The sequence below is a fragment of the Somniosus microcephalus genome, chromosome 17 (genome assembly GCF_052327205.1).
Source record: "Somniosus microcephalus isolate GS21.2 chromosome 17, FLI_Smic_1.0, whole genome shotgun sequence".
In the NCBI taxonomy this organism is placed as follows: Eukaryota; Metazoa; Chordata; class Chondrichthyes; order Squaliformes; family Somniosidae; genus Somniosus; species Somniosus microcephalus.
Genome location: NC_141003.1, coordinates 29,053,301 through 29,077,523, shown reverse-complemented (window position 1 = coordinate 29,077,523; position 24,223 = coordinate 29,053,301). Strand labels below are relative to the sequence as shown.

Sequence of the window (24,223 nt, the reverse complement as noted above, 5' to 3'; positions counted from 1 at the left end):
CAGTAGCATAAAAATATAGGAATGGAATCAGGGGAAGCTCGCTTCTTAATTCCCAATGACCAATAAGTTTGCTAGTTACCCAGGCATCACAATCAACATCATACGCCCAGGATTCATCCAACAGGACATAATGAAAAACATCCCTTATGGATAGTCTTCACTGGGATAACTTACTCCTCGCCTTACTTTGTTGCCTGGTTTTCCTATTCCCCCTTGGCCCTGGCTCACGCTCCTGATCCTACACCATCTAGCAGCAGCTTAGCCTGTCGCGTGCTGCAAGTGTGCAATAAGCCCATATCAGTAACATGAGCGCATTCGGACACCCTCTCCATCGCTAATCCGCCCACGGAAACATGGAACTCTCCGTTCACAAATAAAGGCAACGTGCGGTTTGAATCAATTGAAATCGGAGCATTCAGTGAAATTAAAGCCAGGTTGTTCATTCTAAATAACAGAATTGTGAACGAACTCCAGATGCTGGTATGAGGATTGCCTGAGCGGTTTTCTCAAAGCATCTGCCTTCCCCGCCCTTTGAGATAAACAGTAGTTAATCAGTAATAACAACAGAAAATGCTGGAAAAACTCAGCAGGCCAGGCAACATCCGTGGAGAGAGAAATAGAGTCAATGTTTCAGGTCGAAACCCTTCGTCAGGACCCAGTTAATCAGTGTTGTGCCTCTAGCTACCTGGGCAGGTGTAAACGAATGGGTGCCGGGTCAAGAGAGCATAAACAGAGCAGATTGTGAGACCATGTGCAAGTCTCTGTGTCCGGCTCGGAAAATGGAAACTTTAGTACGCAGATTGGGGGAACAACAAGGAAGCAGCTTCTCCGACTTTGTATGCTGCACTACCCATGCTCTGTGCCAAAGTGCCACCAACATTCACAGAAGGTTACTGCTTTACAACTGCTTACAGTTATCTGAACCACTGACACAGCACATGCGAGGATATCTTGTGAACCATTAATCACATTTATTCTTCCGGCAACGAATATTCTCCTTCCACAAGTACTGTTTCAACCTTCAAAAGGTATCAGATGGTCGCCTGCATTCTTTATGAAATCAACCGTAGCCCGAAATAACCAGCAGGAATAATCAGCAGTAATGGAAAGACGAAGTAATTGAGGACAGGCAGGCTGACTGAAGGATAAGACTACAGGATTGGTCCTTCGATCAAGTTGTCTGTCCTTAGTTATGATGTCCTGTGCTCCCACTGGCCCAATATTAGTTTCATAAAATCGCAGAATCATTGCAATCTTAGCGCAGAAGGGAGCCACACGGCCCATCATGTCTATGCTATTGTGACTTCTACATCAAAACGCCCTCCTATAATCCCAATTCCCCGTTCTTTCCCCATACCATTTGATATTTTTCCTCTTCACGTCTCTTGCTAAGCACTAATTCCACAGTCTGGTACTCCCACTGGAAAGCTGCACAGACAGGAAGTGTGGGTCAGAGAATCAGGGGTTACAATATTTCAGCCCTTTCTGCGACCTGGGCTCCCCTTGAAGCCAACTTCTTTGCTGGGAGAATGGGATTGCAGAATTAGGCTGGGATTTTGCTCACCTCGGTGGGTCCAGGGCGGGTGATGTCGAAGGCAGGTCACAACACCGCTGCTCGCTCTAACCTGCTGTCTGGCATGAATTTCCATTGATAGGGCTTGTTAAGCCCGTCCAGCGCATTTCCCAGTCCAATTAGAGGAAGCGGGTCTCGTGATGTCATTTCATGACACGACATCAGCAGGTTTCATTAATGGGACCATGGCCAACTTTATTTTGACATTTGTGCTGTCAGTGTTCTAAGGCATTGAAGTGCTGCAAACACTGACAAGCGCTGCACAGAGGTGCAGGGCTGCACCCAGGTTCTCCCATGACTCCCTCCATATGCTAATGGAGGGAGTCACAGCACGCAGGGAGGTCCTCTTCCCTTCCCATGGGCAGAAGGGACCTCCACAGGAGACCAAAACAGCCTGGTTGCACATTGCACAGGAGGACACAAGCAGGGATGTCGACAGGAGGACACAAGCAGGGATTTCGTCAGGAGGACCAGGCTGCAGTGCCGCAAACCTTTCAATGATCTCATTAGATCACGAAACATTAGTAAAAAGCCACACTCACCTTCATCCTGCTGTGCCTCTTATCCCATCCCCATCACTCTTCCTTCCCTACCCTATTCCTGCACATCCTTACTCACACCAACTTATCTTGCACCTCCACCCATCCCTCTCTCTCTATCTACATTATCCCCATCTCACTAGCCACCCCTCACACTCACCCTCATCCTAATGCAATCATAACAACTAACAACACACAAGGGTAGCCACTTGGGTGTTTTATCCAATGTTCATGTAAAATTTCTGTTCATGTGGTGTCAAACATTGAAACCTTTATTTTCAACACTTTCTGTTCTTGGACAGATTTGTGTGCACCTTTGGAAGTGGCTTAGTGAGTTGCAGTGAATGGTGAGACATAATGGTACCCCCTGCAATGGTGGTGAGTGTGAAAGGAATGGTTTGGGGTGCTTTATGGTGTTGATGTGAGGTGGTGCCAACCTCATGTGGCAGCCAGGGTGTACAGCATTAAGTGAAGTAAATCTGGCCATGGTGAGGCCATCCCTGGCATCCTGGGCAGCAATGTGCTCGAGTGCTGATGCCCTCTGTCCTGTGCAGCATCAGTTGATTGTGGAGAAGGTTCATGTTGTTGTTGGTGCTGCTGGTGTGCCTGGTGCTGCTGGTGTTGGGGCTGATTGTGGTCGGATTCTGAGGACCAAGATAGTATAAAGGGCAACCATATTGATGGAATAGATGGCAGGTGAAGTACAGATGACAGAAGCATTCTGTCAATGGTGAGAGAGTTCTTACAATGAGGTGATACTGGATGGAGAGTGGAAACTGGAAAGCCTGCAGAGTCTGTGCTGGAAATGGACTGAGAAACAGCTTGTGGCTGAGGAAAGTGAAGATCTGTCAGGTGGGAGCTTTTACTGTACATTTGAAGTTGTCAAGTAATCAGCTGGAGCAATGGCCGCTGAACTCCCGCCTCAGGTTGACAGTCATGGTCCCCGAACAGCGCGGTTCCCGTGGACATGAAATTAAAGTGAAAAGATAAGTTAATAAAGCCTGTTAATGATCTGTCAACAAAGCAATAATGAGCTTAATTGGGTCGCCTGCCCCATCCTGCTCAGCACTGACAGACCCGATATTGGGGAAGGCGCATAGCGGCTGACCCGCTGTCAAAAAAAAACACTTTCCCACCCGACCCACCACCGATCCTGCCCACTTACCCCCCCGGAAAATTGCCCCCTTAGTAATTGATTGATAGGCACTTGTAGTATTGTATTTCATGCTGCAACAAACCCTTTGCAGTAATATAATCCAACCTCCCTCTTTATGCTTTTTCTACTAATCCTCAGTCTCAGCCCCCTTGTTACTGATTCACTGACCAGTGAAAATAATCTTTCATGATTTTCTCTCTTAAACCCTCTTCTACGTTTGAACACCTCTATTACCCTCTTGACATACTTTGCTCCAGTAACTATAGTCCTAAGGGGTAATTCTAGCCTTCACCATTTGGGTGGTGAACTGTCGGAGCAGATCGGGCAGGTTCTACAAAGGGCAGGTGATCCGCTCTGACAATTTACCGCCCAAACTGTGAAGATGAAAACTACTCCCTACTCTTCAACTCTGTCGTGATAATTATATCCTCTCTGATCCCTCCTCTCAGACTGGTAAACCTATGCTACACCTTTGCTATTGCTCCAATACACTGTACAGATTGATTTGATTCTACCTTTAAAAACGTTTTTCAGTAAATATTTTGTAAGGCATTTGAAGGGAACAAAGTGCTGGCATCTAGGACCCTGTGATGTTTGGGCTAGAACAAGGGCTATATAATTAGAGCAGTTGTCACTCTACAATTAGATCTTTAAAATATAGTGGAAGCCTATTGATTAATGTGCCCTTTAAGCGACTGTCTGCCACACTGCTCCCTAATCAATAGTCACTTGGGTGTGATCGTTCGTCTGCTGAAAATTGACCATGTCTTCATGAGCAACCAGAGGATGGAGCAACACTGAAGTGCAATTGAGTCAAGCCATGCAGGGAAAACTAACTATTGAAACTAGCAGCTAACCACAATCAGTTGATATTGGAGTAACATTTCTTAAAATTCTGTAAATAGAAAGCAAATGGAAAATGGTCAAAAGTTATTTTTCCATCACATCAACTCTCAACCAGATTTCAAACTCTTCTGTTTTTAATTTGACTGTTGTTAACTGGTGCTGCTCCCAAGGGAAGAAAGATGCCTAAGCGAGGGAATATTAACGACTTTAATTCTGAAATAGAAGACTGGGCCACGTACGTGGAACGCATAGAGATCTATTGCGAAGCCAACAAAATAGAGGAAGACGACAAGGCGATAACATTGCTAAACTCGATGGGGGCAAAAACATACGGGCTCTTGAAGCATCTAATAGCACCAAATAAACCAGCGGATCAGACCTTCGAAGAGATTGTGGCTGTGCTGAAGGACCACTTGAACCCCACACCGTTGATGCTGGCTGAACGATTCAAATTCTACGCAAGAACGCAGAAGAAAGACGAAAGCAATGCGGAATACTTGGTCGAACTGCGTAGGCTAGCGAAATACTGCCAGTTCGGAGGGAATCTGACAGAAGCGCTGCGGGACAAGTTCGTATGCGGATTGTCCAAAGAAGGGACGCAGAAGCGACTACTGGAAGAGAACGACCTCACACTGGACAGGGCTGTCCTTATAGCTGCATCGCACGAAGCCGCAGCGAAAGGAACGGCGGAAATGCAACTAAAGGCGGCGGCACTCGGGGTGGACCAAATTACTTCAAGCACAACAAAATGCTACCGTTGTGGGAAGACAACGCATGACCAGACTCAATGCTGGTTTAAGAACCAAGAGTGTAGGAAATGTGGCAAACTGGGTCACATCGCGAAGGTATGCCGGTCCGGGAAAAAGACCAACAATCAAAGGAAGCCACCACAAGAAAAGTACAACAAGGTACACAAGGTGGCTGAGAAGAGTTCAGACGAACAGAATTCAGACTCAGACCCAAACAACCAGGAGCTGGGTAGTCTGAGAATCCACAATGTGGGTAAAGAAACGGATCTACAGACCATCTGGGTCATACTAAAAATAGCGGGAGTCCAAGTAAGAATGGAGCTGGACACTGGATCAGCTCTATCAGTCATCAACCGAAGGGACTACCACCGGCTATTCTCTCACATACCTTTAAGAAATACCAAGTTCGTATTACAGACATACACGGGGCATAACGTATACCCCGTGGGGAAAATAAGAGTCAAGGTGAGAGATAGGGGTAAAGAACACCCAAGAATGAACTTGTACGTATTACCTGAGGGAGGACCACCACTTCTAGGACGGGAGTGGATTAAGAAAATAGACATGGAATGGCATTACCTAAAAGCCATAATGAGGGAGGACTCGGTGCAAGCTATTAGCTCAGATTCTGAAATGGATGATGATAAGACCAAGTCGAATATGGAAGACAAGGCTAAAAGGGACTTGCCGACGATGGGGAAGAAAACGAAGACATGCAGAAGGACTTATGGTACCAAGAAGAATAAAGCTGCAGAGCAGAACTCCAGGTTGACAGAGAATTCTGAGCCTGTTCAAGCAAAGGATTCATCCATGACAGAAGAACACCGAGCTCGGACGCAAACTTATGTCAAAGTACGACAACAATTAGAACAGTTGAGTGACCGTCTCGTACAAGAGATGAAAAATATGGAAAAGTTCTGGGACACCGAATGGGAGAACCTGGAAAGACAACAGAGACAGCTAGCTCAAGCAGAGAGCGACCATAGAGCCATCGTGGTCAAATACCAATCACATTCCCCTGATGCTGTTCAGGAACTAGAATATTTACAGAACGAACCAAAGGAAGAGGAATCTTCAGGGAGCCAGGATTTTATTCCAGTTCTTCTCTACGACTCCTTACAAGCAGAGTGTGAGAAGTTGAAAGAACAGTATGAACAGGCCCAGGCTACAATTCAGAAGGGGGTTAACTCAGCAGCCTCCGAAAAGCTAGTTTCAGTAGAAGCATATGAACAACTAAAGGTTGAACATGAGCAAGAAGTCCAAAGGCTGCAGGAAATTCTTGATGAGCTCAAGGCCAAGACAGACTCATCGGTAGAAGTTCCATCCATAGATGAGAAATTAGAGGTGAAAATCATGGCAGAGCATGAAAGACAGGATGTCCAAGAACTTATAAAAACATTGAAGGACACCCAAGACAAATATGAGGCGGCAATGACCGAGGTTCAACAACTTGAAGAACAGATTCAACTGGGAATCCTTTCAGTGGAAGAAAAGGAAACTGTAAGAATGGTCCCTGAACATGAACTAGAGAGCATCAGGGCACAACTTTTCCGAGCGCTGAAAGCCAAAGTTCAAGAGGAACGTAAGGTGGAAGTATTGGAGAAAGAGGTGGATGAAATGGAGAAGACTCTGATCCACCGTGTTCCCAGGGAAGAGTTAACGGTCAGCCAACTCCTTCATATGCTGAAGGACAAGACTCTGCAAGGGGAACAATCTGAACACAAGCTTCAATCTTCAGGGGGAACAAGTTCGGAGCTCTCAAAAGTCACGGAAATAGCTGAGGTGGCAACACAAATTTTACAAGGATGCCAAAAGTACGTTGAATCACGTCAAGGTGAACAGAAGAATGTGGAAACCGTTACTTCAGTAGAAGGGTTAAATAGCCTGATAACGCAATTACCGATGGAAGGGAAGGTATTGAACTCACAAATGAGGTCCGTCGTGAAGGAATGGCAGATAACCCAGGAAGAGCGGGATGAATATGAATGCATGAAGAAGGTTTTTCAAGAAAGATGTCTAGGGAAGGAACCACCGTCAGCTAACGTCCAGACGGGTGAGGAGGAAGAAGAAGTCTCTCTCGCTGGCCTAACTCAGGACGAACCCGAATATTACCATGACCTGTTGAGTGACACTGAATATTACGAGGATGTGGTCTGCCCAGCTTGTGATGAAAACTCTCAAAGTGCTGAAATCCAGATGAAGCACTTAAGGTCTAAGGAACATAGAGAGTTGGTGGCGCTACAGCTGGCAGCCGAGAAAGGAGCTCCGAGAGTTTCAAAAAGGCAGAAAAGAAAAAGAAGAAGCAGAAGATAATAACTGTCTAAAATATTAGCACTTCTACCATTCCAGGCGGGACATTACGAAAGGAGCTAAATTAGTTGAAAAACTGGAAAATGTCAAGACAGCCAGTTGGTTGTAAAAGTCCGCACTGCTGGTTCAACAGGACGAAAGTTCAAGCTGTTACGTCAAGAAAAAGGCTATGGAGGAGTCACGCTAGCCAGGTGAACCGGCTACACCAAAGAAATGTTGTTCGGACCGAGTCAAGATCAGAGACTGAATCTATGAACTGTTTCCGCAGAGACTGAACCTGTGAACTGTTTCCACCGAGATTATATCTGTAAATTGTTTTATATGACATTGACTCCACCGAGATTATATCTGTAATTTGTTTTATAGGAAGTTGAAGATATGTATGTTTAACGGGGACTCTGTAAGTAATAAGCTAAAAAGGGAGGATTGTAGTGTATGTACCCGTCTATCTTTAAGGGAACTATTGAATGTAACCGTTCACCTTTAAGGGAACTACTTTAGGTGTGGCACTATTTGTTTGGCTTCTGTATACTGTAATACCGATAGTGACCACACCAGTATATAAGTGTTGTAGCAGGATTGCTGGGGCAGATTCGCCCGAACCTTCAAATAGTAAAGACCTGTTTGTTTGTTACTTCTGAAGTCTGTGTATTTATTAACTGCACAACCCACAGACTTGACAGTGATTGGTTACTTTTTCTGTGAAACAACGTTTTTTGAGAGATAATGAAATAAGTGCTGAATGTTTTTTGAGTGATTGTATCATAATGGATGTGAAATTTGTTCTTATATACCTGCCAACTGCCACCAAAAGCCTTCCCCAATGAATTAGAGCTAAAATTAAGAACATAAGAAATAGGAGCAGGAGTAGGCCATTCAGCCCTTCGAGCCTGCTCCGCTATTCAATAAGATCATGGCTGATCATTGACCTCAATTCCACTTTCCCGCACTATCCCAAAATCCCTTGATTCCCCTACTATCCAAAAATCTATCGATCTCTGATCTGAATATACTCAACGACTGAGCCTCCACAGCCCTCTGGGGTAGAGAATTCCAAAGATTCACCACCCTCTGAGTGAAGAAATGTCTCCTCATCTCAATCCTAAATGGCCGACCCCTTATTCTGAGACTGTGACCCTTAGCCAGGGGAAACATCCTCCCTGCATCTACCTTGTCAAGCCCTGTAACAATTTTATATGTTTCAATGAGATCACCTCTCATTCTTCAAAATTCTAGGGAATATAGGCCTAGCCTTCTCAATCTGTCCTCATAGAACAATCCCCCCTTCCCAGGAATCAGTCTGGTGAACATTCGTTGCACTCTCTCGAAGGCAAGTATATCCTTCCTTAGCTAAGTTATGGTCTTATAAGCCACAAAGACCAGAGACCTCCAAGAATCAATCCCTGGTCTGTCTTGATTTACCCCTCTCTCTGCTCTAAATTCTATGGTTTTACCAGGGAAATGACTTTAGCGCCACTAGCTCTGGTTAGAGAGCTGGTAGTGCAGGCCTAATAAGCCAGATGACCTCTTTCTGTGCTATGATTTCTATGACTGAATGCAATTTGGTAAATATAATGTCCTTCCATGTCATTTACTCCACCGTAAACCTCAGTGTCAACCACCCAGCTACATATCAAATTGGCCATTGCTGCATTAATCTATCATTCATAATATTACCATCACCAATGAAATGTCACAGATCAGGGACCACCCATGCAACATGCTGGAACTGGGTGTGTTGACAAACGTGGAGGCAATACATTTGGGTCAGAAGGGAATGAGGGATTGTCTCTTTCTACCATATGGTGTACTGTTGTAATACAGTGGAAGGGTACCTGACAGTATGTAAAGAAGGATCTTTTTACATCCTTTTTAAAAATGTAATATTGTTTATTTACTCAATATTAAACGCACATTTTTGTATCATTCCCATTAAATTCCAATACACTCAAGGAAATCATCAAAAGGCAGCAGTATTGGAGCTATGTGGAGTAGGTGTGACCTGTGTCTGGTAATTCCACAGTGGCAGTCTGTACTTGATGGATCAATTGGATTATCGCTGATGCTCGGATCACATATTGGGGGAGGAGAGTTACCACACAGAAGCTCTTTTGACACAAAGCAAAGCTGAATGCTAACGCAACCCTAGTATGCCATAAAATCCTGACAGACCCAAATCTTCTCATCCATTTTTGCCTGCAATCCTTTATCTTTATCTCATTCATGTTGATTTTTGCTAAAACTGTCTGAATCTTTGAGGACTGATCAATTTGGAATGTAAAATGATGGCAGCAAGTTGCAGCGCCAATGGCAGAGAATAGTAGAACATAAGAAATAGGAGCAGGAGTAGGCCATATGGCCTCTCGAGCCTGCTCCGCTATTCAATAAGATCATGGCTGAACTTCCACATCAACTCTATTTCCCGTCCTACCCCCATATCCCTTGATTCCCTTAGTGCCCAAAAATCTATTATTTCAGTCTTGAATATACTCATCGACTGCACATCCACAGCCATCTGAGGTAGAAAATTCCCAAGATTCACAACCCTATGAGTAAAAAAATTTCTCCTCATCTCAGTCCCAAATGGCCAACCCCTTATTTTGAGACTATGACCCCTAGTTCTAAATTCTCCAGCCAGGGGAAACAACCTCTCAGCATCTACCCTGCCAAGCCCTCTAAGAAATTTATACATTTCAATGAGATCATCTCTCATTCCTCTAAACTGAGGAGAATATAGGCCCATTCTACACAACCTCTCCTCATAGGGCAGTCCTCTCATCCCAGGAATCAATCTAGTAATCCTTCGCTGCATCCACTCTAAGGCAAGGATATCCTTCCTTGAGTAAGGAGACCAAAACTGTACACAGTACTCCAGGTCTGGTCTCACCAAAGCCCTATATAATTGCAGCAAGACTTCCTTACTCTTATACTCCAAGCCCCTTGCAATAAAGGTTAACCTGTGGCAGAGCCACCAAGGGGACTCTGATCTTATGTACATAATTATCTTTAACTAATTGTTAGCTATAGAATGAATCTGTATCTCTGTTCATATTATCGCAGCGTGGTCCCTTTAAGACTGAGACCCAACGCAATGACATCATCACGTTGATCATATGATCCTCCAGCGGCAGGAAAATGTGATGACGTCATGACGTCCGACCAGGGAGGGGCTCTAGCCAGTCCTCGTGGAGCTAGCAACCAGTACAGACCTGTTATCCAGCTTTCCATTGTTTTAGTGTTAAACTCTGTTTATTAGTATTAAACATCGTTTGTTTAATAGACTGACTCGATCTCAGTCCTTTAGTTAGGAATCTAGCCGTTCCTACAGTGGTGACCCCGAATTTTCGTGGACAATTTTCGCGAAAGAAGCGTAACGAAACATGGAAGCACACGCTGTGGCTTTGAAACTCCCACAGTTTTGAGAACAACATGCTGCCTCCTGGTTCGTCCAAGCAGAAGCACAATTTGAACTCCGTAACATCGCCACGGATCAGACCCGCTACCTCCATGTGGTCTCCGCACTCGACAGCTCCACGGCCGCACGGATCATCAGCCTGCTCGAAAACCCCCTAGAGGCCAGCAAATATGATGCTCTTAAAGCGCAGTTAATACAGGTCTTCGGACTCACGAAGGCAGAGCGGGCCCGCCGGCTGCTCGCTATGCCCGGCCTGGGCGATTCCAAGCCATCTGAGTTAATGAGCCAGATGCTCACGCTCCTGGGCTCCGAACCCCAATGTTTCCTTTTTCGGGAGTTATTCCTGAGTCAACTCCCTGAACAGGTTCAAGCCGCTCTCGCTAGATCGGACACCGCGGATTGCGCAGCACTGGCTGCAGAAGCAGACACGGTTTATGCGGTCATGCAGCAATACTGCTCCGCCACGAGACAACCCTCCTCCGCGGATGCCGCCCTGACACCTCCATCCCCCAGCTTGTGTTTTTACCACGCCTGTTTCGGCGCGAAAGGCAGAAGCTGCCGCCCTCCTTGCAGTTTCGCGCCTAAAAAAAAACAGCAACCCCGGCAGCAGCCCCAGAAAAGGAGGATTGAGTTTAAGGTACAGGCCGTGCCCACGATGGCGATTGGGAATTCTGGGAAGCTCCTCTACATTACCGATTCCCTTTCGGGCCGGCGCTTTTTATGCGACACCGGGGCGCAGTGCAGCATCCTTCCCGCCTCAGCACTTGACATCCAGTCTGGGCGGCACGGTCCCACCCTCGAGGCAGCTAATGGCGGGGCCATTCGTACCTTTGGCAAACGGCAGGTCCGGGTGTGCTTCGGCGGACAATGGTTTCAGTGGGAATTTATCACAGCCAAAATTTCACAAGCCATCCTCGGCGCGGATTTCTTATGCGCCAACAGCCTCTTGGTAGATGTCCGAAACCGTCGACTGGTCAACGCGGCTACCTTCCATTCCATTCCGTGCTTCCGCAGTTCCGCACCGGCCCATACTGTTTCCTGCGCGTTACCCTCGCCGGACGAATTCACCCGCCTACTAAGTGAATTCCCGGATCTGACCAAGCCCACTTTCTCCGCCTCGGCAGCTAAGCATGGTGTCCAACACCACATTACTATGACCGGCTCCCCAGTGTACGCACGAGCTCGGCGACTGGAACCCGGTAAGCTCGCGGCAGCAAAGGCCGAGTTTGCCATGATGGAGCGGCTGGGGATTATTCGCCGGTCGAATAGTCCCTGGTCCTCACCCCTACATATCGTTCCAAAGCCCAGCGGCGGATGGCGGCCATGTGGGGACTACCGTCGACTGAATGATGCAATGACGCCCGATCGGTACCTGATCCCGCACATTCAAGACCTTTCCGCCCATTTGGTGGGAAACTCAATCTTCTCCAAGGTCGACCTCGTCCGGGGCTACCATCAGGTCCCCCGTACACCAGCAGGACATCCAAAAAACTGCGGTTATTACCCCCTTTGGACTGTTCAAGTTCCTCAGAATGCCTTTTGGGCTCAAGAACGCCGCGCAGGCCTTTCAACGACTCATGGACTCGGTCCTGCGGGATCTTCAGTTTTTATTTGTCTATCTGGACGATATCCTGACAGCCAGCTCCACCAAAGCGGAGCACGTCGACCATCTCCGTACCCTTTTTCGGCGCCTCAGCCAGCATGGCCTCATAATCAACCCGGCCAAATGCCAGTTCGGCCTACATCAGATTGACTTCTTGGGCCACCGCATTACCCAGGAGGGTGCAATCCCGCTGCAGTCAAAGGTCAAAGCAATTTTGGCATTCCCGAAGCCACAGTCCACCAAAGCCCTCCAAGAATTCCTGGGCATGGTGAACTTCTATCACCGCTTTGTGCCGAAGGCAGCACAACTCATGCAGCCCCTCTATGAGGCCCTCAAAGGCAAGATGGGAAAGGATGCAATAACCTGGATGGCGGCAATGGACGACGCTTTCGACAACACAAAAACCGCTCTAGCCAATGCAACTATGTTGGCGCACCCTCTGCCAGGAGCCACCATCGCCCTCACCACAGACGCTTCCGACTATGCCATAGGCGCCGTGCAAGCACAGTGGGTCAATGGGTCGTGGCAGCCACTGGCATTCTTCAGCCGCCAACTCCGGCGCAACGAACGCAATTATAGTACTTTCGACCATGAGTTGCTGGCACTGTTCCTGGCCATTCGCCATTTTCATTTCCTGTTGGAGGGACGTCCCTTCACCGCGTTTGTAGATCACAAACCACTGACTTTTGCAATGGCCAAGACCGCTGAACCGCGGTCGGCCCGACAGCAGAGACAGCTAACTTACATTTCGGAATTCACGACAGACATCCAGCATGTAGCTGGCAAGGACAATTTGGTAGCCGATTGCCTTTCTCGCGTGCCCGTACGGGCAGTCCAGTTGGGCATCGATTATGCCCTCATGGCCACCGACCAAGCATCCGACCCTGAAACGCAGTCATATCGCGCTTACACCTCTAGCCTCCAACTGGCCGATGTGCAATTCCACGCAGCAGGCACCTCGTTGCTCTGCGATGTCTCCATGGGGGATCCTCGCCCGATCGTTCCAGCTGCCTGGCGCTGCCAAGTCTTCGATGCCATCCATGGGCTTTCGCACCCGGGTGTAAAAGCATCCCAAAAATTACTGTCGGCTAAGTTCGTCTGGAGAGGAATGCTTAAGGATATCCGCAACTGGGTTAACACCTGCGTCGTCTGTCAAAAGTCTAAGGTGCAGCGCCACATCAGGGCCTCATTGGCCACGTTCACTGTGCCAGAACAGCGATTCGACCACGTCAACGTGGATCTCGTCGGACTGTTGCCACCGTCCCAGGGTTACACACACATTCTAACCATGGTCGATTGTACTACCAGATGGCCTGAGGCAGTACCTTTGGTGTCTACTATGTCTGCCGATGTAGCCAGAGCGTTCCTCTCCTCGTGGGTCGCACGTTTCGGCGTTCCGGCGGATATTTCTTCAGACCGCGGTCCACAATTCTCGTCCGAGCTCTGGAACGCTGTGGCCCAGGGTCTCGGCACCAAACTCCACCGCACTACGGCCTATCACCCACAGGCAAACGGTTTGTGCGAACGTTTCCACCGATCGTTAAAGGCATCGCTGAGAGCCAGCCTCCAAGGTGCCGGCTGGGTGGATAAGCTTCCATGGGTCATGTTGGGGCTGCGCATGGCACCCAAAGAGGACCTGCAATCGTCTGCCGCAGAGCTCGTGTATGGTCAGCCGCTCCGCGTTCTGGGAGATTTCCTGCCGCTTCCCACCGCGCCATGGTCTGCGGCCGACCAACTCAGCAACCACCGGGAAATGGCCAAGGCTTTCGCGCCCATTCCGACTTTGCATCATGGCCTGCCATCTTCGCACGTTCCAGCGGAGCTAAAACATGCTGAATTCGTATTCATTCGGCATGATACCCATAGGGATCCGCTCAAGGCTCCCTACACAGGGCCTTTCCACGTAATAGAGCCCGGTGACAAGAGTTTCTCGGTTGACATCGGTGGTAAACCAGACCACATCTCCATTGATCGTCTCAAACCGGCGCATCTGGACATCGACCGGCCAGTAGAGACTGCACAGCCACCACACCGTGGCCGCCCTCCAGCTGCATCTGCACCAGTTCGAAGGCTCCCATCCGCCAGCCCGCCCACTGTTCAACAACGTTCACTCCGAGAATACAGGAGTCGCTCTGACAGGCTTGTCAGACCTCCTAGTCAATTGACTTTTACTGTTAAAGACAATTCTGGGGGGGCGCATGTGGCAGAGCCACCAAGGGGACTCTGATCTTATGTACATAATTATCTTTAACTAATTGTTAGCTACAGAATGAATCTGTATCTCTGTTCATATTATCGCATGTACATAGCGCGGTTCCTTTAAGACTGAGACCCAACGCGATGACTGTGGTGATTATTCTTTATGTTTAGTAAGAAGTATTGTGATTGGTTGTTTGTTTCCTGCCTTGGGATATATGCTGTAATCTCATTGGTAGTTGATGTCATGTGATTTGTGGTGGCCATCTTAAATTCAGTTCTTTCCAGCCTTTAGTTGGGACTGGGTGTTGAAGATGTGCTACAGGATTTTTAAGTTAATAAAGCCTAGATTAGAAAGGCAAATCTATTCTTTATTTCAATTTATTAACTTTATGTCAGAATGGAGCGATATCTTCAACCAGAACGATTCAATGCTGACCCTAATTCTGCAGGAGTGGATGATAAATGGAAACACTGGTATTGTACATTTAAAAACTTTTTGGGCGTGTTGGATCAAGAGTCTCTAAATAAGCTGAATATGCTGATCAACTACATTGCTCCGGATGTGTAAAAGTATATTTTGGACTGTAAAACTTACGAAGTGGCTATTTCTACATTGGAAAAGATTTTTGTTAAACCAAAGAATGAGGTATTTGCACGTCACCTTCTATCTGCCCGTAGGCAGCAGGTGGGAGAATCTTTGGATACTTATTTACAAGCACTTCGGTGCCTTAGTGTTAACTGTAATTATAAGGCCGTGATGGCTGAAGAATATAAGGAAGAATCGGTACGGGGTGCTTTTATTAATGGATTATTGTCTAGATCAATTCGTCAGCGGTTGTTAGAAAATAAGACTTTGGATCTTAAGAGTGCTTTTGAGCAAGCTTCTACATTGGATGTGGCTCAGAGAAGTTCGGATTCTTATGCTCTTTTTAATCGGCCTGTGACTGTGGTTTCGGCAGTTCCGGATGAAAAGGAATTATGTGGACTTAATAGGAGTGGTTTACTAGATTCTGAAACAGTTTCTACTTCAGCGGCCGTTGCCTCTAGGATTCAGAAGTGTTATTTTTGTGGGAACGTCCGGCACCCTCGTCTGAAGTGTCCTGCTCGGGAGGCTGTGTGTAGTAAATGCGGCAAGAGAGGTCATTACGCATGTGTGTGTAAATCATCAGGTTCAATTACCTCCTCTGTGACTATTCAGCCTTTAGATAGGGCGTTTATTGCATCAATTTCTGCTGCATTTGCTCATGGCCTAAACAAAGCTATAGTTACGGCCCAAGTTAATGGGTTGGAAGTGAAGGCCCTTATAGATACGGGCAGTACCGAGAGTTTTATAAGCCTTCAGTTTGCAAAGGAGAAGCATTTGAAAATTTTGCCTGTTTCCTATCAGGTGTGTATGGCTCAGACGACTCTCACTTCACAAGTAGCTGGTTGTTGTCTTGTGAAATTGATTCTTCTAGGTAATACGTATACTGATATATGCCTATCTGTTTTGCCTAATCTCTGTGCGGATATTTTGATTGGTCATGATGTGCTTCAGTTACACGAGTCTCTCAGTCTTTCATTTGGAGGGACTAAACCACCTTTATCTATTTGTGGATTAACCTCTTTATCCATTTCTCCATTATCACTTTCTTCCAATTTGATGCCGGATTGTAAGCCAATTGCTACCAAGTCAAGAAGGTATAGCAGTCAGGATAGAGAATTTATTAATTCTGAAGTTCAACGTCTCTTATTGGAAGGAATCATTGAGCCTAGTTGTTCGCCTTGGCGGGCACAGGTAGTTGTCACGACTAACGAGAGACATAAGAAACGAATGGTGATAGACTATTCCCAAACTATTAATAGGTATACTCAATTAGATGCGTACCCTTTGCCTAAGATTGATGAGCTTATCAATAAAGTATCTCAGTATAAGGTTTTTAGCACTATTGCCCTAAAGAGTGCTTATCATCAGATTCCTATTGCTAAGAAGGATTAACCATATACGGCCTTTGAGGCTGGTGGAAAGCTGTATCAGTTTTGCCAAATACCATTTGGTGTTACTAATGGTGTTGCTTCTTTTCAACGGGCAATGGATGCTTTTATAAGTGATAACTCTCTCTCTGACACCTTTTCATACTTAGATGACATCACGGTGTGTGGCAAATCAAGGGTGGAGCATGATTCTAATTTAGAAAGATTCCTTCAAGCTGCGGAAAAAGTTGGTTTAACTTTCAATAAAGAGAAGTGTACCTTTTCGACCACTGAGGTAAATCTACTGGGGTACATTATCTCGGGAAACAAGATTAAACCAGACCCAGAACGTCTGCGACCATTGATTGATTTACCTTGTCCTACTAATTCTAAGGCTTTGCAACGAGTTGTTGGACTGTTTTCTTACTATTCTAATTGGATTGCAAATTTTTCACAGAAGATCCGGCCTTTTATTCGGGTTACGACATATTCTCTATCATGGGAGGCCAGGACGTGTTTTGATAATTTTAAAAAGGATATCCTTGGAGCAGTTGTGCATTCTATTGATGAGTAGGTTCCTTTTGTGATTGAGACGGACGCTTCTGATTTTGCAATTGGGGCTACTCTGAGCCAAAATGGAAGACCTGTGGCCTTTTTCTCACGTACCTTGAACAATAGCGAAAAAAGGCATTCTTCAATAGAGAAAGAGGCGTATGCAATAGTAGAAGCACTGCGTAAATGGAGACATTATTTATCGGGGCGACATTTTACGTTGGTAACTGATCAAAAGTCTGTGCCCTTTATGTTTGATGTCAAACATTTTGGAAAGATTAAGAATGATAAAATAATGAGGTGGAGGATTGAGTTGGCATGTTACCATTTTGATATAGTTTATCGTCCGGGGAAGGATAATGTTGCTGCTGATGCGCTGTCGAGGGCTTATTGTTCTGTGATTCACGGAGATACGCTTATTAATCTTCACAATGCCTTATGCCATCCTGGGGTTACGAGGATGATACACTTCGTACGCAGTAAGAATTTGCCCTTTTCAGTTGAAGACGTCAAGCGGATGACTTCATCATGTTCTATCTGTGCTCGGTGTAAACCGAATTTCTTTAAGCCTCAACGAGCTCATCTTATAAAGGCTACTTCTCCTTTTGAACGTTTGAGCGTTGATTTTAAGGGGCCTCTTCCTTCAACTACTCAAAACCGATATATATTTACTGTTGTGGATGAGTTTTCAAGGTTCCCTTTTGCTTTTCCTTGCACAGATGTATCAGCTGCTACAGTTATCAAATGTCTGACTCAACTTTTTGTCATCTTTGGGATGCCTGCGTATATCCATTCGGATCAGGGAAGTTCTTTTATGTCTTCCCAGTTGAAGGAATACCTTCAGAGTCGGGGAATTTCTACTAGCAGAACTACCCCGTATAATCCCCAGGGTAATGGACAGTGCGAACGATACAATGGGGTGATCTGGAAGGCAGTTATGTTGGCTTTGACATCCCGGAACCTTAAGAATACACAGTGGGAAATGGTACTGCCTGATGCCCTGCATTCCATTAGATCATTGCTTTCAACGGCTACTAATGTGACCCCCCATGAAAGGCTCTTTAACTATCCACGGAGATCTACTACGGGATATTCGGTACCTTCATGGCTTACTATGCAGGGACCTGTGCTGCTTCGACACCATGTTAGATTGTCAAAATATGATCCTTTAGTGGAGGAGGTGGAGCTGTTGGAAGCAAATTCCCAATATGCTCATATTCGATTCCAAGATGGGAAAGAAAGTACCGTTTCAATTAAAGACTTGGCTCCTTGTGGTGGCCAGCCCTCTTCTGAGGATATTAACAATAGTCATGATTCAGATAATGTGGATGCTGTTACAGATACTACGAATATTTCCAATCCGACTGCAGATAATTATACTTCTATTAGTCAGCCCTCGATGGATGTTCATGACCGTCCCAGTTTACCTCCTGATGGGATTTCTAATCCGGAAACCGTTGAAAATCGGGATATGGATAGCCTTCCTGCAGAAGATACTTCTGTGTCTCCTGGTGTGGGAGGGCAAGGAATTTCACCAAGGTTAAGAAGGTCGACACGAACAAGATATCCGGTCGACCGATTGAAAATGGACTTTTAAATTGATAGTAATGTTTTAAAATTGTTGAAATATTATATTATATTGTTTTAGTTGAGAGATACTTAATACTTATGTGCAATGTTACTATTTGTTGTTGCTCACTTAGTATTGTGTCATGTTGAATAGTTTTATTTGTCTGTGCATAGTTTTAGTTGTAAATAATTAATCATAAATTGTAAAGGTTATTTAGGTTGGAGTATATTTTAAAAGGAGGGGTGAATGTGGTGATTATTCTTTATGTTTAGTAAGAAGTATTGTGATTGGTTGTTTGTTTCCTGCCTTGGGATATATGCTGTAATCTCATTGGTAGTTGATGTCATGTGATTTGTGGTGGCCATCTTAAATTCAGTTCTTTCCAGCCTTTAGTTGGGACTGGGTGTTGAAGATGTGCTACAGGATTTTTAAGTTAATAAAGCCTAGATTAGAAAGGCAAATCTATTCTTTATTTCAATGACGTCATCACGTTGATCACGTGATCCTCCAGCGGCAGGAAAATGTGATGACATCATGACGTCCGACCAGGGAGGGGCTCTAGTCAGTCCTCGTGGAGCTAGCAACCAGTACAGACCTGTTAGCCAGCTTTCCATTGTTTTAGTGTTAAACTCTGTTTATTAGTATTAAACATCGTTTGTTTAATAGACTGACTCGATCTCAGTCCTTTAGTTAGGAATCTGGCCGTTCCTACAAACCTACCATTTGCCTTTCTAATTGCTGTACCTGCATGTTAACTTTCTATGATTCGTGTACACGGACACCCAAGTAACCTGTCCCATTACAACCTCCTCTTGCCTTGAATATCTCTTAATGCCTCTTTCCTTCTCCTGCCTTCCATGCTATCACAGACCTTCCCCTTTTGTTCTTTCATCCCCTCCCCCCTTTCCCAGCCCCTAAACTTGCTTTTAAATCTGCTCCATTTCCTGCTTTTTTCCAGTTCTGACGAAAGGTCTTCGACCTGAAACGTTGACTCTGTTTCTCTCTCCACGGATGCTGCCCTGGTCTGCTGAGTTTTTCCAGCATTTTCTGTTGTTATTTCTGCTTTTCCATCCTTCCTACCAAAATGGATAATTTCACACTTCCCCACATTATACTCAACATTCTTGCCCAACCATTTAACCAGTCTATAGCTCTTTGAAGTCTCTTTGTGTCCTCCTCACAGCTTACTTTCCCCCTAGCTTTGTATCATCAGCAAACTTGGATATATTACACTTGGTCCCCTCATCTAAGTCATTGATATAGATTGTAAAGAGCAGAGACGCAAGCACTGAGCTTTGCGGCACTCTACTATCCCGCCATCCCGAAAATGACCGGTTTATTCTTACTCCCTGTTTTCTGTCCATTAAGAAGAAGTATGATGGACAATGTTTAAAACTCAATGTTCTAAGTGAATATTCCAGAGGTTTTACAACACTGTAATAATGAATTACTCGATACTTTTATACCAATGCTCAGTAGAGACCTAAAACTTCCAAGCAGTGCTTTGGCCCTTTTTAGTGCCCCCCCGCCCCCCATAGCCCTCCAGTTCCTGTTGGAGGCACAATGGAAATTTGGAGCTGTACCTTTAATCTCTGCTCTTCAAACATTGGGTCCTGGACACCATGGAGAGATGCAGAGTTTGTCTCCTTCATGTTATAGCATGCTGTCAGCAGTGGAATAACGTGCTGCTGTTACAATGGCATACTATTGATAAAGTGCTGATGTTGCTGATTAATGTTGCAGTAATCCAATGCATCTCTCTTTTTGTTTTCAAAATAATCTGCCCTACTGTTGTGTTTCAACTTTACAATTTCTGAATCTTCCATCACTCACCAGATTTGTGTTTTAACTTCCAATTAGCCAGTATTTTTGATCTATGCTCTGATATGTCTAAGGACCCTATCCTTTTAAAGTACATTTTAATTTCAGCTCCATGTTATTTAATTCTTTACAGATATTGCTCCTCTTACCAATTTGAACCATTATTTCTCATTGCCCATCACTTACCTGGAAAATGATAACAAATGTCAAGCGTGCAGCCAAAATAGTCCAATATTGCTTGGAGTAGTCATAGGCATGATCAGACCATGGTGGTTCTCTGTAATCCTTGTACCTATGGTGATGTGTCAGGGTGAGGTGGGAGATGTTGGTCGGAGGTAAAGATATTGCCAATTAGCTCAGTTGAGTTTCAATAATATGATATGTAGTGAAAAAGAAAACTTTCCAAATCATACCAGGTTTCAGAAAAATGCTTCTTAAAATAACACCAAACGTGTAGCTGTTTGGTGGAATCGGACTCTGCAGCTGTAAACAATCGAGTCACAGAAAGAAAACCACAAGTGGCGCTCAATAAGATCATATACTTTACCACATGTGGTCTTGTTCCCAGCTGTGCAAGCTGATGTTTCTCTGAGCCCAGCTTGTTTTAAATCTCTGTGTTTTGGTAAGAGAGCTGTCATTAGCAACTTGGATCATGGATTACAACCAGATCATTTGGTCAAAGAAACATGGCTACAGCCCAGTTGCATCTAAACTATTATGCAGAAGCATTTCTTTTGCCAACTAAGTGAGGATCCCATCTTTCTGCACCAATAAAGAAAAACAGGACGATAATTACTGGAATGCCACCGGCTAAACAGCCTTTATTATAGAAAGGTGACAGACAGTAATCAAGCAGCGGCAATATCTGAACATATAATTACCTGCAGACTTTAATGTTGATGAAATGTGATGATTGGGGATGTGTGCCCTGTAGAAATTCACTGATATTGAAGTATGACAAGGTATGATTCATAAACCCATGCATAGTGCCATCATCACTGTACATGTATTGGTAAACAAGGCGTGGGATGAAGTCTGATGTAATGGCGATTACAAATGCCTGGATGACAAATAAAGAAGATGTATTAACACTGGAAATGAACAGATGTGAGGTTAATTCCACTGTTAAAATTAATTGGGTTAATGTCCCCGCTAAATAATGGATAGAGGATTGCCGTGCGAACGTATGAAGCAGGTGTCCATTAATGTCACAATAAATTTCAGCCTGTAATTAGCACCAATACAGTAGCTTCTCAATTATTTCTGGTATCAGCCATAAAAGTCTGCACAGTACAAGAATCATTTTAAATTGAATCTTGGCCATGCAGATACAAGTCACAGCACACAAATGAGTTACAGAATATAGATTTCAATGGCACACATTTAATATTTTACAACTTTTGGAGATTTGTTCTTGTGAAGTACAAACTCTTCCTCTTATTGTTAACAGGGCCTCTGGTTTCCTGTGAAACTGGTTTAATGGTCCTGGATTATGATGTGTGAATGCTATGGGCCTTGAGAAGTCTGATGCAGAGCCTGATTGTCTGAAAAACCTGGGATTTGTGCCATTCTTCTGCTTCAAACAAGGTCCTTCTTCTGCCTTGAAGTATCAGTGTCGGTATCTAATGGGAAAAGGTGCATCCTACAAACTGACTCGCATGCCTAACCTTACTTCAAAGCAAGGCTTCCCAAAGCACAGGCTGCCTTGGGATTTCTCAACCATCTGTGAAATGAATGAAATGTATTTCACTTCTTAACAAGGAAGTTTACAACGAGCTCTGCCAAATTGTTGATGTTACATTCTCAAGTGAAAAACTCCTTGTAGCACGACTTAAATCAACAACACATACAATTGCCTCAGTGCCTCAGGGATACAGACCGTTATTTGTGACTACTGCAGATTGGTAAAGCCCACCCCTCAATTTCAGTGGGTATTTTTTGGTGTTTGACAAAATAATAGAAGAAGTTAATTCAAAAAAACACTAGGAAGTAATACAGATGAACTCTGAGCAGGTGTTAAATTTGATAAAAGTTAAACCAAAAGAAAACTGAAAAAATGTCCCATTTTAATCATTACTGGAATAAAAAGCTGAATTTTCTAAACCTGTAAAGTTAAAACTGCTATGCAAGTGGTTACTAAAAGCAAAACAAAAAATAAGAAATAATTTTCCAGTCACAGAGTAGAAAAACAGTAACTAATCTGATTTTCTATTCCAAATTGTCAAAAACTTAGTTACTTTCGCAGGCTTTCTTTCAGAGGCCAGTGTCGGGAGGAGCAGAGAGCAGTGGTACAGTGAGTACTTAAACTCACTTTCGTGGGCTTTCTTTCAGAGGCTTACCAATCTCACAGACTGGCGGTGGCGTTCCGGAGCCACGTCACGATTCAAAAAGTGATGCGGGCAAGAGGAAGCAGCTGATTGGGTGAGTACGGCCAGGTGAGTATTTATACTACTCTATAGTTTGACAGTTAAGATTAATAGTTTATAAAATTTAGACGGTCTTAATTTTTGTGGTTATACTTTCTAAGGTCTCTGTTGTGTATCGGGGAGTGCTAGTAACCAAGGGCCCTTGAGTATATCATTTAATCATAGTGTAATTAGAGGTATTGATTTGATTTAATTTAATTTAAATTAATTAAAGGATAAGTCATGGCAGGAGAGCTCGGCCCCGTGGCATGCTCCTCCTGCGCTATGTGGGAAACAGGGACACTTCCGGTGTCCCTGACAACCATGTGTGCGGGAAGTGTATCCAGCTGCAGCGACTGACAGACCACATTGTGGCGCTGGAGCTGCGAATGGATACATACTGGAGCATTCACGATGCTGAGGACATCGTGGATAGCACGTTTAGGGAGTTGGTCACACCGCAGGTAAAGGCTGCACAGGCAGGAAGGGAATGGGTGACCACCAGGCAGTGTAGTAGGTGCAGGCTGGTAGTGCAGGGGTCCCCTGTGGCCATCCCCCACTCAAACAGATATACCACTTTTGATATTGTTGAGGGAGATGGCTTATCGGGGGAAGGCAGCAGCAGCCAACTTCCTGGCACCATGGGTGGTTCTGCTGCACAGGATGGAGGAAAAAGAGTGGGAGAGCTACAGTGATAGGGGTTTCTGTTGTAAGGGGAATAGATAGGAGTTTCTGTGGCCGCAAATGAGACTCCAGGATGGTATGTTGCCTCCCTGGTGCAAGGGCCAAGGATGTCTCGGGGCGGCTGCAGGGCAATCTGGAGGGGGAGGGTGAACAACCAATTGTCGTGGTGCATATAAGTACCAATGAGATAGGTAAAAAATGGGAGGAGGTCCCAAAAGCTGAATATAGGGAGTTAGGAGGTAAATTTAAACATAGGACCTCAAAGGTAGTAATCTCAGGATTTCTACCAGTGCCATGTGCTAGTCAGAGTAGAAATAGAAGGATATTTCAGATGAATACATGGCTAGAGGAATGGTGCAAGGGGGAGGGATTCAAAATCCTGGGACATTGGAAACGGTTCTGGGGGAGGTGGGACCAATACAAACTGGACGGTTTGCACCTGGGCGGGACCGGGACCGATGTCCTAGGGGGAGTGTTTGCTAGTGCTGTTGGGGAGGGTTTAAACTAAAATGGCAGGGGGTTGGGAACCTGTGCAGGGAGACAGAGGAAAGGGAAGCAAGGATAGAAACAAAAGACAGGAAGGAGAAAAACAAAAGTGGAAGGCACAGAAATCAAGGGTGTAAATCAAACAGGGCTACAGTAAATAATAATTCTAAAAGGACTAAGAGTGTTAAAAAAACAAGCCTGAAGGCTTTGTGTCTTAATGCAAGGAGCATTCATAATAAAGTGGATGAATTAGCTGTGCAAATAGATGTAAACGGATATGATGTAATTGGAATTACAGAGACATGGCTCCAGGGTGACCAAGGCTGGGAATTCAACATCCAGGGGTATTCAATATTCAGGAA

At 45.1% G+C, this 24,223-nt stretch overlaps 1 protein-coding gene across 2 annotated transcripts in view; it reads right to left on the bottom strand.

Moving 5' to 3' along the window:
• The window catches only part of LOC147105607 (anoctamin-2-like), a 164,812-nt gene that overhangs the window by 3,405 nt on the left and 137,184 nt on the right, over window positions 1–24,223 (bottom strand). For both annotated transcript variants that reach the window (XM_086010149.1, XM_086010150.1), the window contains exons 24-25: window positions 21,168–21,346; window positions 20,473–20,578 (exon numbers count right to left, since the gene is read on the bottom strand). In XM_086010149.1, coding sequence (XP_085866275.1) covers window positions 20,473–20,578; window positions 21,168–21,346 — 285 coding nt within the window. The remainder of the gene's footprint in view (window positions 1–20,472; window positions 20,579–21,167; window positions 21,347–24,223) is intronic.